General features: G+C 39.8%; 1 protein-coding gene across 1 annotated transcript in view; it reads right to left on the bottom strand.

The window, feature by feature from the left end:
* CSMD1 (CUB and Sushi multiple domains 1) overlaps positions 1–17,423 on the bottom strand; it is a 2,040,038-nt gene that overhangs the window by 212,878 nt on the left and 1,809,737 nt on the right. Inside the window, exons 39-40 of the mRNA XM_032158987.2 lie at positions 5,302–5,420; positions 1,041–1,110 (exon numbers count right to left, since the gene is read on the bottom strand). Coding sequence (XP_032014878.1) covers positions 1,041–1,110; positions 5,302–5,420 — 189 coding nt within the window. The remainder of the gene's footprint in view (positions 1–1,040; positions 1,111–5,301; positions 5,421–17,423) is intronic.

The raw sequence follows: 17,423 nt of genomic DNA, 5'->3' as shown, positions 1-17,423 counted from the left end.
AAAGGTGGGGCGTTGCAGCTAAGAATCACAGGGGAGGATACACTCAGGTAGAAGGGGTGACAGGAGTGAGAAGTCACTTGGATTTAGGGAGTGAGGGAGAAATTTAAAGTAATACCCAGATTTGTTGTTTAGGCAAGAAAAAAAAAAAAAGAGCAGGATACTGCTAATAGCATTCTCAGAGGAAGTAGATCCAGGAGAACAACAATAGGTTTGGAGAAGCCAATCAGCTTGTAGGTTGGCAGTGCGGAGTGTTAAGTAAGTGACCATGATCCTGCTGAGACAGTACCTGCAAGGTTGGATGGTTGACTGAGCTACAGGTAAAGACTTCTGAGTTGGGCTACAACGAATAGGTGATGGGTGAAGCTGGGGCCCTGAATGATGGGGAACAAAGGGCACCCTGACATCACCAACCTTTGTATTGAGGGACTTGTGACCACCACCTGCAATGCTCCTGGCATCATTAAACTCCCCCCACATCATCTATGCTAACAGTTTAGGGAGTCTCAAGGCATTAAATATAGGTCTGGAAAGCTTTTTCCTAAAGAAGGCAGCTGATTGTGCCTCTAGGAGCGCATCCACAAGATAGTCACCGGGCTGTTTCCAACATGAAATACTCCATCACTCCATCAGTCATCTGTCATTCTGAATTTTGTTTCTGGGAACTTGTTTTTTCTGAGGCTAAAGGTGTATACAGAAAACTATTCAGACTTTCAGAACGGCTGCATTCCTTCTCTGCCACAAGTTAACAAACCGGCCTTCTGACACGCATGTCATTTTGGCGTAAGGCCTTGAGTGGGCAGTCTTGCCTCTGGTCTGTGCGGGCTGACCCAGACACACTGAGAAGACGGAGTTGACGCATCCAGTGGGGAAGGTACAGGTTAAACTCTTCATTCTGCTCTACTGCATTATGTGCTATGATTATATAACACATGTTTTAAAATTAAGAAATTTAGAAGTGCATTCTTTGACCCCAAGAGTAGAGCAGGCATGTTCTTCTCAGTGTGTGCACAGCAGCAGAGTTACAGAAAGTGCATCCTTACCAATGCAGAGGGGAGACGGATAGTTCCAACGGCGAACGGTCCCTGGCATACAGGAAATGTGAGAACGGCCCTGTTTAAAAGAAAACAAAAGAAAATACATATAACTAAAAACAGAGTACTTAAGGATTAAATGTTTGAGAATATCTGCATTTTTTCCTTTCTTGTTTTGATTATAAATATTTAAAAATTCAAAAATTGTGAAATGTTTTTACTAATGATTATTAATGAGTCACATTTTGAACCAACATAGAAAAGTATCCATTTTCACCGTGTTTCTTTCTACTAAAAACAAAATCTTGCAATGTCCTTTTGACCAGACCATAATTCGACCTAGCTCCTTTCTTGATACTTAAGAGTATTGAATTGGGCAAAATATGCAATTTTTTTTCATTCGCCAGAATTTATAGCTTTTGGCCTAAGAGGCTGAAAACAATTAGAAAGTAGTAGGTGGTGATTAGAAGGCCAAAATGTCAGCAATACAAAGTCTGCTTATGGAGAGGTAGCTTCGGTGGTTGTCTGTGGTGACAGGTCACATGACTACCAGGGTTCAGCAAAGCACTGGGTCGTTTCTTATCACAGAAAAAGAAGACTTCACATTCATTCTCTCACTAGACATCCTCACACATCACATCAACCTGCCTGCAATGAAATTAACCCTCATCACTCAGGGTCTCTTTACCCCATAAATACATGAATTTTCCACTTTCTACTTTAAAAAATCTGTTCTAGTCTTTCTTATTGAAAAAAATAATCAAACAGTAGCGCGTTAAATTCAAAGATGTTTTGTGCTAACATCTCTTTCACAATAAAAGAGAGGTGATCCATGAGACCTCTGTGTGCGGTCTATTTTTATTTTTTTCCTGATCGTGATTTGGTGGCCTTATCAGCCAGGTTTGCTTATCTCATAAATTTCCATTTGCCACCCACAATTGGCATAGAGGCAATTGAAAAACAATATTTAATGTGTGTTAAATAATTCCAGCCACACTGGGAATGCATCAAACAAGCATTTGCACTAATGCAGTTATCAATGGCAAACCGATTCCCTAAGCTCTCAAAACATTTCATACTCAATCCACCTGCCACAAACTAACTTTCTCATACCTCTTGATATTCTTAAAAGTAGTTACAGTAAAGAAGACTATATTTAGTTTTACAGAAGATACTCCAGGCAATTTTGTGCTGCTGGCACTTATACTCTCTGTATCCCCATTCTCTGACGCATTAAATTATCCTTATAAATTTCCTTCTGCAAAAGGGAAAACGTAGAGTTCAAAAGTCTCAAAAAATTTTCATCAGAGGCTACCAATAAAATGGTCATTTATTACCAATCTAGGTAATATTCTGCTATTGATTTTGCTATAAACATTTCAGATGAGCGATTCTAGCTACAAGTTTTCTAACAAATAAAAGCAAGATAGGACCCTGTGGATTTATTTACTAGTTTTTACACCAATGGGAATTTTCTTTTTTGTGTTTTAAAAGACCGTTAAAACAAGTTGAGAGACGATGGAAGTCATACATCATTCCAATATTCGGGATTTACTTTCAGCGTGTGATGTCATGGCAGGCCCCTGAATCTCACCAGGCATATGTATTTATAGACACTCACGCGTGAACTATGCAAGGAACAATGCTTTTCATGACTAATATGTAATTGACGCATCTGTTGTTCCAAATATATTAATGTGTGAGTAAAATTGTCAGTTGTTAGCAATTAAAAAAAAAATCCAGAATCCTTTTTTGCTCATGTGAATGACAAACAGCAGCTTGCAAACTCAAAGCTTGGCATTGTTTGTAACGAAGAAAAGAAACACAGCTTAGTTTGCATTTGAAAAACAGAGCTAATCAACAGTCTGATTGGACTGTGCAGAAGTGTGACCACAGGACTTTGTCCCTAAGCAGCATATTCAATAATCCATTATCAGAAATTTATTTAGTAAAGAATTATTTCTATTTGCTTCTCTGAGAGCTGTCATAACATCACTTGTATAAGAACGGCAACAGAAACTGCAAAGTCTCACCGTCAGGTAGAAAGAAGATGAACATCCACGAGCAAATATTAAAGTTTGGGAATTTGAGGGAGAATAGATGAAACATGGTATTTACCTAATTTCAGGTAATTAGAAAGCAAGCCCCGAACAAGGGACAAAAATAGCATGTCAGTACAGATTGAGGTGTCCCTCTAAATGAGATCCTTGAGATATGAAAGATAATTCTTTTTTTTTTCTTTTTTTAAGACAGGGTCTTGCTCTGTCACCTAGGCTGGAGTGCAATGGTGCAATCTTGGCTCACTGCAACCTCCACCTCCTGTTTCAAGCGATTCTCCCACCTCAGCCTCCCAAGTAACTGGGACTACAGGAATGCGCCACCATGCCCAGCTCATTTTTGTATTTTTTGTAGAGATGGTGTCTTGCTGTGTTGCCCAGGCTGGTCTCAAACTCCTGGATTCAAGCAATCCTCTGACTTTGGAATCCCAAAGTGCTGGGATTACAGGTGTGAGACACTGCACCCGGCCTAGGATAATTTTTCTGACATACCATGTGGATCAGGAACGTCGTGTCTTAAAGATTCAGCCTGAATAGCCTGACTGTGTTTGGTTACAAACTTACTGAGGTGGCTCAGCGTTCAGGAGTCCTTACCCGCTACAGTTTCCACTACAGAGACTCTCGTTCTGCCGCCCACCTTTTCGCAGAGTTACAATTATTGTGGTACCCACCAAGGTGGTGTTATAATGTAAGTTGTGGGTTTGTTCTTATGAAGGTGGCTTTATACATTGATACTGGTTTCTAATACAGCAACAATAGTTTTCCTTTACTAAAGTGTGCCAGTTATTGCAGAGATATTTTCTCTAAGCTGAAAGCATACATCACATGGTACCCACGTCCCACGGATGATCAGGAGTAGTGAGATTTTGTACATAAAGCACTTGGTAATGAACCCCTTTAATATTCAGTATTTGCCAGCCCCTGTTCTTGCTCTTAACTTGATTCAGTGCTACATAATATTTACCCCAAATACGTGCAGAAATTGAATTCCACACAATGGTGTTATTTCACTGCTGTAGCGTTGTGACTCTGCATATAAGAACATGGCTAAACAATTTTCCTTTAAAACCTATCGGTTTCAGTGTCATTATAAACACACAGCTAAAATATTCCATTACCTGAATTAACTGAAGAGCTGGAATGTCAATCAACTTATATATTTCTCCTGACTTTAGAATATACACATTTTGATTATCAATTTTTATTGCTGGCAGGGAGGATTATATAATAATTATGCTAAGTGATAGAAACTATTCTGAGAGTAGGGTTACTCATGGTTAAACTAGAAAATATTAATAATAAATAAGAGAAAAATGACTACTCTTGCCATACATTAGATTATAAATCATTCATCAAAACTTTTATGTAAAAAACTCTTGGCTGGGCACAGTGGCTCACACCTGTAATCCCAGCACTTTGGGAGGCCAAGGCAGGTGGATCACCTGAGGTCAGGAGTTCAAGACCAGCCCGGCCAACAGGGTGAAACCCCTTCTCTACTAAAAATACAAAAAGTAGCCAAGTGCGGTGGCAGGTGCCTGTAATCCCAGCTACTTGGGAGGCTGAGGCAGGAGAATAGCTTGAATCTGGGAGGCGGAGCTTGCAGTGAGCCAAGATGGAGATTATGCCACTGCACTCCAGCCTGGGTGACACAGCGAGACTTCCTCTCAGAAAAAAAAAAAAAAAAAAAAAACTCTCTTTATACAGAAGATAGTAAAAGTTCATTTAAAAACGTCTACTTATTAGTTTTCAAAACTTACTTAAATGTTTTATTTTGGTGCCTTATCTACCTAGCCCAAAGTGGGCATTAATGATGACTTATACTGAATGATGACAACAGTTTGCCGAGTAGGACATGCACATTCAGAAGCAGATTCAACTACTGGCTGCCAGGAGAGGACTTTCAAAGAGACGGTGTTGATATTTTGCCCCTAGAATGCTCTGTGCATAGTTATTGGGAACACATACATTTTGAAATAAAACAACTGTGAAAAATAGAATGCTTAGCTTTGAAACAGTGCTTTATCACTTAAAAGCTGTTTCCAAATGGTGATGAAGATGACCAACATGCATGATTTAATATGAATAGTATGATTCACAAACTGAGCGAGGAAAACCAAATTCACTTTGTGGGTACAAAGTGAGGGCTTTGGCTTTAAGAGAGCTGCACAAAGATGACCATGTGTGTTAATCCTGAGCACTGAGAAGAATTATACCTGCAGGGTGTACCCGGGCTCACACTGGAAGGACAGCACGTCGTTCACCATGTACCGATCCCCGATTTTGATGCTGTTGCTGGGGAGGGCTGGTTCTTGGCATGCGGCAAGACCTACAGCTAGAAATGCAAAGACAAATGCTAGAAATTAAATGATGTAAACAATATTCTTACCATTTGAATAACCAAAGTTTCTTTCTATTGCTCTCCTTCTGTAGAAATGAACAAAGACTTCAACTCTTTCTCTTGTTATTCTACCAAGAAGACTTTGAGTACCTTTAAATCAGAGCTATGAGTTAATTCTTAAAAATTAAATAATCAGCCGGGCGTAGTGGCTCACGCCTGTAATCCCAGCACTTTGGGAGGCCGAGGCAGGCAGATCACGAGGTCAGGAGATCGAGACCATCCTGGCTAACACAGTGAAACCCCGTCTCTACTAAAACTGCAAAGAGTAGCCAGGCATGGTGGTGTGCACCTGTAGTCCCACCTACTCGGGAGGCTGAGGCAGGAGAATGGCGTGAACCTGGGGGGCGGAGCCTGCAGTGAGCCGAGAGCACGCCACTGCACTCCAGCCTGGGCGACAACGAGACTCTGCCTCCAAAAAAATAAAAAAATAAAATAAAATTATATTATTTTCATTACACAGTGTATCAAGGCTTTGATTTAAATAACAAAATTTGTTACTTCCACATTGAGTATAAAAGATCTCAACTTCAATATATACATATTGTAAAAAGTCTCTTCAAAAATTGCTTTTTTATGATATGTAAAACTCCAGGATATTGTCCTCTTACTTTTGTTTTTCAAGCATACTGAGCAGTCTTTATAAAAAAAAATTATGTGTGAATCTGGGAATTCTGTTCTTCTACAAAAAAAAATTAGAAAAAATATTTTCTATTCAATCTCTCTCTCTCTCTCAAAGATAACAAAAAAGGATCTCATGAACAGTCTGTTCTTCATTAAACAGAAACAAAATTTACAGAACCGAAAGCTGTAATCCTGTACTTTCCTAGATGAATTGCATTCAATTAAGACACTCACAGATTTTTTTAAAGGCACCATATAATATTGGAACTCAGCGTAAAGTATCAGATAAACTAATTCTAAAACATTGAAACCTCTCTGTATAAATCCTTATTATAAGAATAAACAAGATATACAGCTATCATATTTTGTAGAATCAAAAATTGATTTTGGTTTATCAAAAGGTACAAACTTTCCATTATGAGATGAGCAAGTTCTGAGGATCTAAAGTGTACAGCACTGGATGTTGATGGATATATTAATTCCATTTAATTTAAAAATGCATTTGAAATGGTGCTAAGGGCTTGTTGAATATGAATAATTTATTCCATTATCCTAACATGTCATGAAGAAATAGTGGAGAAGGGCTTCTCTAGGTAGGCCAGCTTCACATTCTTTATGTGGCCTTGGATTCACACTTTAGTTCTTGTACTTCACACCAACAGGAGTGAACTTACCAGATTACTTAATTGACTGGGACTCTCAGAAAGGAAGCTGGGGTGAGGGAGGTGAGTAGGACTTTAGTTAATCAGAAGCAAAAAAAAAAAAAAAACAAAAACCCAGCAGGAGAACAGGTTCACGCAGGGGCAGCCCCATGCTAGTGGTCCCCAGGCACAGAGAGGACGCAGCTGCCTGCACTGCCCATGGGGCCGGTCCCCACGTGGGGCTCTGCCCTGATGCCAGTCGGCTTTCTCTGCTTCATCTGCTTCATGCCTGCTCCACGTCTCACCAGACTTCACTTTCGGAAAAAGAAAAAAAAAAAGCACAAGTGCAAAGATAAAATGATTAAGAACTTTAAAACCAGCGGCCACCAAGCACGAGACCCAGTGTGACTCACGCAGTGCCCGCTCAGGACGCAGCTCTGGGTCGAAGCTACAGAGTCAGCACCAAGGTCAAGGGAAACCCTGGGTCAACCCTGCACGGCTGTCACCGTGCCAGACGCATTACACTAACTACAGTCCCCACCAGACCCTCATAGCCAAGCTCCTTGGGTCTGATATTAAACAAAAGGCAAAGTGAAGTCAGCCTGGCTGCAGAGTTGCACAGGTCGGTGTGTCCGTCTATATGAGCCTGATCGCTTGTGCGTGTTGAGCTAACAGTACATTTCCTCCACTGCCTTGATGTTGGAGCCTGTAAGAGATGTGTTCATCAGTGCCGACCCCAGACCTGCTGAGTCGCAGGCAACACCATCCCAAATCCTTCACCAGCTTGCCGAGTGCTTCCCCAAATCTGAGAGGGTGAAATGGAGAGAGAAGTGTCTCCATTTTACAGTACTGAGATTGTTCATTTGAGAATCCCACGCTAGGGAATCCAGGTCAGAATGGAAAGCAGTGGTACATAAACCAGCTGAGTAATGTCAGGCCACAGAACCCACTGATTCTGTATAGAATGAGCAGGTATGAGGAGTGCCATGGACTTTTTCTAAGTTGAAATAGATTTTTCCTTAAATGTCTGTCTTTTTAGAAGCATGAAATACCATAAGCATTAAGCAGCAATATATTTTATTCCTACCAGAGATTTTCAAGCCATTGGGGCTTTACATGGAAGATAAAACTGCCAAATATGAAAAAAAAAAGGAAAATCACTTAGGCCTTTAACTTGTTTTACTAATGTAAGTCTAAAATCTTTTGTTTTAACTTTAGAATATAGATTACTACATTTAAATCCCATCCTTTCTTTCCTACCACATATTAGCAAGGTCATCTACCATACATCTCTGAGTTTTTTATTTCCCTCTGAAAAAAAACGTATACTTAAAATACTAGGTACACTTCTAACTACAGTCGGGAATACTAAAAATCTACTTTAGGGTGAAACTAAGTCATCCTCATTCTGAGATACTTCAAGGACACACCAGGTGACACAGAATGAAGAATATCGATTACAAAAACAGGTTCCAAATATCAAGAAAAAATATTTTGAAATGAAAACTGAAATACTACAATTCATATTAAAGTCCAGTCACCAAACTTGCACGTTTTACCCATAAGATATGATGTGTTTTTATTTATTATATGTTGATTTATATGCAGTTATAACATATTGATTTATTGTCATTTTCTCCTTTCTTGAATTCTATTCAATTGATCCTCCGGGGAAAAAAAACTTGCATTTATATCTGGCCTTTAAGGAACTATAATTAATTTAATAATTAATTATAAACAAATGAATAAAATGAAAACACACAAAAATACCATTTTGACCAGTGTTTAATATGGCCAGACTCAGGAAGCAGTTCTATGCAGAGCACAATATTTCAAATGTAAAAAGAACCATCTTTTCTTCTCCCTTCACCAGCGTCACTACACATCCAGTATATGTTAGCAGCTAAGAATGCAAAGGGATAAATACCTGGCATGTGTAAAACTATTTTTTAGCAATATTATTTAAAGCTGCTATTATATTAAACGGAGTGACAAAGTGCCTAAGTGATTGATATGATCAGAGCCCAAGTATTTACCATACGTTGCATTTCGCTCATAAAGATGCACTAATTTGCCTGCAACTAGGAGTAATTCAAGTCACTGTGAGAACAGTGTTTTTTAATTTTTAATTTTTTATTTATTTATTTATTTTTGAGACGGAGTCTCACTCTGTCTGTCCAGGCTGGAGTGCAGTGGTGCGATCTCGGCTCACTGCATGCTCTGCCTCCCGGGTTCATGCCATTCTCCTGCCTCAGCCTCTGGAGGAGGTGAGACTACGGGCGCCCGCCACCACGCCCGTCTAATTTTTTTGTATTTTTAGTAAAGACGAAGTTTCGCTGTGTTAGCCAGGATGGTCTTGATCTCCTGACCTTGTGATCCGCCCGCCTCAGCCTCCCCAAAGTGCTGAGAGAACAGTGGTTTTTTGTCATTGATCAGGGAAAATACTGCAGACATTTTTGTGTCGGTAAAGGTGTGTCAGATGCAGCGGCAGAAGACAGCTAGGCTTGACAGACAGGACAGTGGTGGGGATGTTAAAACACGGCAAGAGTGGAGCACAGGAGAGCTGTGAGCTTTTTTAGGAATGGGGTGAAACCTTTTGAGAGAGAAATCATCCATCTAGAGAATGGCTCCGAAACAGCAAAACCAGAAAGGAGGTGGAGGAATGTAGACAATAACATAGAAGACAAGGCTGTGAACCTTCTGACCTTTAGGGGACCGAAGGTCGTCTACTGATGAATTTTTGGTACAGAAAAAATTACACTATTAATATTTATTCACCGTGTTAGTCAAAATGTGAAACAAATATGATATGATAGGAAGTAGGCAGGATGGTGTTTGGTGATAAATATGAACAGTGTATAAGGTACGCTTGAGTCCATACATGTATACGTAATTCTCTTTTTAGATTTTTAAAAAGAATCATGTACTTTAAAAAAAAAGAATTTTAAAAAGAATTATGTATGATACTTCTTATCACATCATCTTTGTTAGGCCAGGCATGGTGACTCATACCTGTAATCCAGGCACTTTGGGAAGCCGAGGCAGGCAGATCACCTAAGGTCAGGTGTTCAAGACCAGCCTGGGCAACATGGCCCTGAAACCCCGTCTCTACTAAAAATGCAAAAAGTAGCCGGGCATGGTGGTGTGCACCTGTAGTCCCACCTACTCGGGAGGCTGAGGCAGGAGAATCGCTTCAACCTGGAAAGCAGAGGTTGCAGTGAGCCAAGGTCACACCACTGCACTCCAGCCTGGGCAACAGAGCGAGACTCCATCTCAAAAAAATAAAATAAAAAATAAAAATAAAAAGAGAATGCTAATCCAAGTCTCCCTTTCCTGAAGCGTTTTAGAAGAAAGATGTTTGCAATGATGAAACTGATCTCTCACATTGTCAAGCCAGGGGTAGCAGTATCATATAAATAATGGGCAAACCTATAGAAATAGACATTTATAAGTATTTATTTAGACACAAAACATAGGTATCTAGGAAGACATATACAAATAAAAAGAATTATTTATTCTTAAGGCAGACTAAAAAGAAGTCACAAAACATAACTATGATAGGAAAATTCTAGATTAATTTTCCAGAAGCAGAGATATTTGGGAAAAAGTAAGCTGTCATATTGTTTAGCAAAATTTTCAAGAGAAATAATTTCTAATTCTTTCAAATCATAGCATACATATGCTTTATACCATAAATGATAATGTATCACATGGGATGAAGCAATGTTTCTTTAAAAGGTGGTTCAAGGGCCAGGCACGGTGGCTCGCACCTGTAATCCCAGCACTTTGGGAGGCCAAGGCGGGTGGATCACGAGGTCAGGAGCTGCAGAGCAGCCTGGCCAACATGGTGAAACCCAGTCTCTACTAAAAATACAAAAATTAGCCAGGCGTGGTGGCACGTGCCTGTAATCCCAGCTACTTGGGAGGCTAAGGTAGGATAATTGCTTGAATCCAGGACGTGGAGGTTGTAGTGAGCCGAGATCGCACCACTGCACTCTAGCCTGGGTGACAGAGCAAGACTCCACCTCGGAAAAAAAAAAAAAAAGAAAGAAAGAAAAAAAAAGGTGGTTCACAAACTATTAGGTCGGCTATCACTTTTAATGGCAAAAACCACAATTATTTTTGTGCCAACCTAATACATGACTCTGAATGCCCAGTTGCCCTGATTAAATGTGAAGACAACATAAAGGTAATTCTTGTGCAATCTGAACATTTAAAAACACTTAAGAAAGAACAAAACACACGCAGTGGAAAAGGAGGTGGGTCTTTTGTACTAAAGTGTTTTATATAATAGTATCCATGGATATATTTTGTGTTCAATTCTAATGTTAAAATTTGGACATTTACAAATATGCTTCTATGTAAAATTGCAGTTAGATGTAGAATGTAGCAAAAGAAGTTTTTAAACCCCATGAATCTAGCCTATGAAAGCAAAGAATATAAAACACAGCCATTAAGAAGATGAGTGTCCTAATTTGACCAAAAATAGTTTAATGGCTTCACCTACCACTGATCATAAAATGTGACCATTAAGAACCAGAATATAACAATCAGCCTCATCAGGTCCCTGGAATTTATTGTAGCCATTTTTCTAAATCCATCAGGCAAAATTCTGAGAAGAGTTTGCTTAAATCTTCCAAATGAAAATGATTTTAGAACACATGATAAACATGCAATTTTCATCAAATACTTAAAAGAGGACAAATGGGACTTTTGTAGATATTATGAACTGAAACGACCTTGGGCAATTTTTCTCAATCGTGCATGACTGACAGAGTGTAAGGTTTTCAAACATCACAATTAGAAAAAAAAAAAAAGATATTTCAAACTAGAGAGCTCAAAACATCAAAGTTGATAAGCAGAGAGTGAGTGAAACAAACCCAAGTGAAGAGATTAATAGATGAGTAGCATGAAACAGGGTCAAGAAATGAAAATACAGGCACATACAGACACCTGAGTATTCAACACCCAGGTAGACCACGAACACTATGTGGAACATAAGTGGTCATTCTCTAATTCTGAAAACAAAACAACTTGTTGGCTATAGTGTTTATTGTAATTAACTAAATAATTATTCTTTGGCACACAACACGCAGAGGAAAATTCCTCTTTTTCTAGATGCACATAGGTATGGTACACCCTAACACAGAGGTGCTGCTGATTATTTTTGTAAACTCTTAATTCGAAAAATCGCATTAAAGTTGAGATAATGTGCTGGAACATGGGTGAAGAAAGAAATCAAGTCACCCAAGGAGACATCATGTGAGCCTGACCATGGATGAAGTAAATATCAAATGCCATGCTTACAGACAACTATAAATGTGCACCTCTGGACCCAGACTTCTATTCCACAGTGTGTATGGAGTCAGTAAGTCTTCATCACACACACACACACACACACACACACACACTATATATATATATATATATATATGGAAAACGCCATCAATAACATAGTACCTTACGAAAAGAAAAGAAACTACTGCTTTATTTATCATCTGGGAAGTTTAGATTGTTTGTAGAGGTAAAAAGATTTTGTCTCATCTGTAAACTGTTGGCAGCTTTGACACATATCATAAATGCTATTTCTATTATTTCCACTTGTTACATCCTGCAGTCTCTTCAAAGCATAAAGGAGTGCATGTCTGGTGACGAGGGAAGTGACAAAATACCTTTGGGGGAAGAAAAATGTTCTCCCTCTCTCAGGGGCTTACAAATTATATTAGCATTTTACTGGGGCAGAGAAACTCTGCAGTGATGAACTCTCATCAAGTTTAATACATGGTTTCCAAAATTTCTCTGGTCACAGGACTATTTTGGTCTGTTTACCATCCACCAACAACCTGGACCACTATCCTCATACATTGGCAGATGGTAAGTAACATATTCAAGGTCATAAACCAGGAAATGACATAGCCTCTCTATTACACATGGGTAGGAATCATGAATCTCAGTGAATTACAGACTCCACCCCAAACAGTACAGCCCTGTTGACATGGTAGGAGAAACTACAGGAGAAAAGTTTCAGGACTTTGGATTTGGCAATGATTTTTTTATATGAGACCACAGTCACAGGCAATAAAAGCAAAAATACGCGACTATATCAAACATGAAAAAGAAAACAATGGAGTGAAAAGTCTACATTCTGCTGCTAAGTGAAATAAGCCAGTCACAAAAAAGACAAATATTGTGTGATTCCACTCACATAAAGTATCTCTAGTGTCGAAATCATAGGAAAAAAAACTGGAAATGTGATTGCCTAGGGCTAGCAGTAGCAGATAGACAGAATTAGTGTTTAATGAGCGTAGAGTTTTGCAAGATGTGAACATTGTAGAGATTGGGTACAAAACAATGTGTATATACTTAATGCCACTGAACTGTACACTTAACAATAGTTAACATGATGTCATGTTATTTATATTTTTGTCACAATAAAAAGGACTGGAGAGCCCACTGAGTCTAGAGCTAGAAATATAGCACAAGTTTGAACAAGGCACCCGTGAGATACGGCACAGTTTCTTTTCAAACAGCCTGCTCAGCTTCTTATTCTCTAATTCCAAGTACCCCCCACTTTCTTCGCCTTTTCTTCCTTCTGGTTTCGCTACATGCCCAGACACGCCGCAGCCCCAGCTAACATTCCTTTCCTTATTTAAGAATGGGCTGACTCTCTAGTTCTCTGTGGATGACCCCTTCCTCCTCCGCCCTCTCCCCCATCACAGGCCCACCTCATCTAAGAAAGTTTAAATGTTTAGCCAATTGAGTCTAAATTGTGCGGTCCGACCCCGGCCAACGGGGAAAGGACACAGGTGCAGCAGTTAGGAATAAAAGCTTCTACTCTCCTTTGTTTGGGGTGCTGTCGTGGCAGCCAGCCCTGCTAGAAGCACCCTTCTGTGCAAAAGTACATTTGCTTTGCTGAGAAATCCTTTGTTTGAGTGTTCGTTTTTCTTTATGACTCCGAGTTTTATTTCTTTTTTTTTTTTTTTTTTTTTGAGACGGAGTCTGGCTCTGTCTCCCAGGCTGGAGTGCAGTGGCGCGATCTCGGCTCACTGCAAGCTCCGCCTCCCGGGTTCACGCCATTCTCCTGCCTCAGCCTCCCGAGTAGCTGGGACTACAGGCGCCCGCCACCACGCCCGGCTAATTTTTGTGTATGTTTAGTAGACACGGGGTTTCACCGTGTTAGCCAGGATGGTCTCGATCTCCTGACCTCGTGATCCGCCCGCCTCAACCTCCCAAAGTGCTGGGATTACAGGCGTCAGCCACCGCGCCCGGCTCGAGCTTTATTTCTAACAGTACCTCTAATTTGTGCTTTACCCTCCCATAGCACAGACTATACTGCATTTTAACTCTTTTGTTTACAGCTCTCTCATTCTTTAGCATGACCTCCTAAAGATTGATGACTATCTCCAAGATCTTGAATGGCCATTGTGAATTTAATTTTCAATTAATCCATGGATCATGCACAACTGTAAGAAATACACAGCAGTTTATAAATATGTGAACATCAAAAATTGTTCACGCATTAAAATAGCGAATTATGTAAGTTTTTCTTTAAAATGGACTATCAAAAACAAGATATGATCACAGAATCTATCCCTCATTTCTTTAAAGCATTTTCCCACTGATTGGACATTATTACCTAATAATTACATCACATGAAAACAAACGAGTCAACACACTTCGGTGATGAACTAGTTGCCACATGATTTAGAAATGCCGTAATAAAGCGGGCACACAATGTTGAACCACTGAAGGATTCTTAGCAGGATATAATTAATGATCTGATCAAAGTGACATTTTGGAATAAATCTGAACATGGTGTTGTGTTGAAAAAAGTCAAGGACAGAAAGACCACTTGAAATTTATGATTATAGTTCATGAGAGTGACAAGATTTGGGGGAACAGATATTTTAAAATCACAAATAAACAAGTGCCCTAACCAGATAGTGTTAAAAAGGCTTGAATGCCAATTACAGATCCCTCATAAACTACCGCATGACTTCCTGGTGAACTGCGATAGAAGCCCTCTGGGAAAGAAAGTTTTTACCCCATTTTTACTTATTCAACAGGATGTAAAGAATAGACAACCTGTGAATGAAAGTGGGGGGACTCCAAGCAGCCCAGCCTGATTTCCACTTCAAATACTATTTCACTTTTTAACACTCAAAACTTTACTCACTACCCATCTCAATCCCACTTTCGTGTTTAAGTCCACTCCCCTGTGTCTAGAGCCTTGATCAAAAGTATGACAGGACTGAGGTTTTCATAAATGATTAGTTGGTGGTTGGCTAAGTCACAGAGCCACTAGTCATTACTTATTCCATGTCTAGAATCTTTATTCCCTAGTTACTTACCGTGAAACATTTGCAAGACCTACTGTAGAATAGAGAACTCTTTCAAGTTTTAACATCCAAGAGATAAATTTGGTAGAAAAACATCATGAATTCTAAAGCTAGTAACAATATTCTGAAACCGAAGGAATGATTTAGAAAAATAGAATAATCATAATTTTCAAGTGAGCACAACTTGTCAATGAGACAATATACTTCTGTATCTATGTCTCTATTGAAATACATTCTCTGTAGTATCATCCTTTAGATATATCCATTATTTGGGAATAGAGGATATATGTGTGCTCAGATAATGCCAGTTTGATACTTGTTAAATATTTTGCATCCTGTGTCTCTATATTTGGGCTCAGAAACCCACTGTGACTCAACAGTTTTCCCTTTCTGTAGCATGCTTCTGTTTTCAAAGCCTAGACTTACCTAAATGATATTATAGTTCATGAAAGTAAACTCACTCAAAAACTAAGGAATCTACAAAATCCTAAGAGTTCCCTTATGCAATAAATCGAGCTCCTTGCCTTTCTAAGAACTATGTAGAACCAATGACTTCCAAGTATTCTTAGAATAAATCCTGGGCTACAACGTACTATGCACTCTGGCTTTCGCCCCCTTTTTTGACCTTCTTTCCTTTTCTTCTTTTTCTTCCTCTTCTGACTGCTCACATCCCTTCCTTGTTCTACATTTTTGTTTGTTTTGTTTCACAAATGTGCTAGGTTGTTTTCCACCTGGGGTCTCTGTATTGATGTTTTACTTTGACTACAGCGTTTTTTTCCTAAGTGTTTTTATGGCTGACTACTGCTCATTTTTTTTCTAGGGATACTTTTAATCTGAGGTACTGCTGTCATCTGCACCTCAGAACCCCGCCAATTTGCTTCAAGGTGCTTATCATAACCTATAACCAGATTTAGGTGTTTTCTTTCTAATTGTGCCCCCACCTCAAGAATTTAAATTTGACATCCGCAGACACCACCTTGGTCTTGTTGTCTGGTTGTGACCACTTACAGAGTCAAGAGGGTAGGGCGGGCATGTGAGTGGAGTGTGCATAATTGGTGGTGCACGTAGGGAACCTACAGGACACTTAAGGGGGGCAGGGAAGGGGAATGGAGAAAGGATCACCCTCAGGGGAGATGGGAGGAAGGCCCACATGCACTCTGTGAAGGTCATTCCTAATGAAAAACAAACCAAATATCGTCTCCCAGGAGGCACAAGGGCAGATGAACCCAATGGCAATTGTCAGTTTCCAGTGAAACCCTGTCCCATATGGGCAACATTCTAAACAACAGCGGAATGAGAAGTGGCAAAATTTGTTTCATGACTGATGATTTTCTGAAGCAATAAGCAGGAGGTCAGCTTGTAAGGACATGAGGTTACTGATAGGACCTACCACTCAAATAACTGAGGTAATCGTAAGTGGCTGTCCCCAGAAGTGATTGTAGGACAGGTCCACCCCTGCCTGTTGTCAAATACATTAGAACTTGAAACTCCAAGGACTTGCGGAGGACAACTCGATTTCAATCACTTTATTTAGGAAGGAAGTCAACTGAAGCACCACGTGATTAGGTAATTTATTTTGCACCTGTCCCTTACACTGAGTAATCGTTAAAACGCCAAAATATCACCAGTAGAAGTAAAATTTTAATCTGTTATTAGTTTTTTGTGTTACCCTCAACACACAAATAAATATTGAATGCCTAAAATAATATTGTAGAAGTGACGGGCCGGGCGCGGTGGCTCACGCTTGTAATCCCAGCACTTTGGGAGGCCGAGGCGGGCGGATCACGAGGTCAGGAGATCGAGACCACGGTGAAACCCCGTCTCTACTAAAAAAAATACAAAAAATTAGCCGGGCGAGGTGGCGGGCGCCTGTAGTCCCAGCTACTCGGAGAGGCTGAGGCAGGAGAATGGCGTGAACCCGGGAGGCGGAGCTTGCAGTGAGCCAAGATTGCGCCACTGCACTCCAGCCTGGGTGACAGAGCGAGACTCCGTCTCAAAAAAAAAAAAAAAAAAAAAAAAAAGAAGTGACTTCACATTCCTAGAAGAGGCTCTGGAATTCTCTATGATGTAAGACAGAAGCCAGAACTTACATGGTTTTAGATACTTCCATGATCCCTGGTGCACTTAGAAGAGCAAGGATAAGAGAGACATGAATAATAATTGATTGATATTAATGAAAGCAATTTTAATAGGACATCGGAATGCATTCTTTGTGGCCAAACTGTGAAGTTGAAGGTGGGTCTTAGGAAAATTTTTTGAAATGAATATGTGGAAAAAGATCTTATGCAGTGATTAATATAGAAACAAATGCAGTAAGTGTCTTAACATGACGCAGT

This window comes from Hylobates moloch, unplaced genomic scaffold (assembly GCF_009828535.3).
Source record: "Hylobates moloch isolate HMO894 unplaced genomic scaffold, HMol_V3 SCAFFOLD_8, whole genome shotgun sequence".
Lineage (NCBI taxonomy): Eukaryota > Metazoa > Chordata > Mammalia > Primates > Hylobatidae > Hylobates > Hylobates moloch.
The sequence above is the reverse complement of the archived record's forward strand: the minus strand, read 5'-3'. Positions and strand labels throughout refer to the sequence as shown.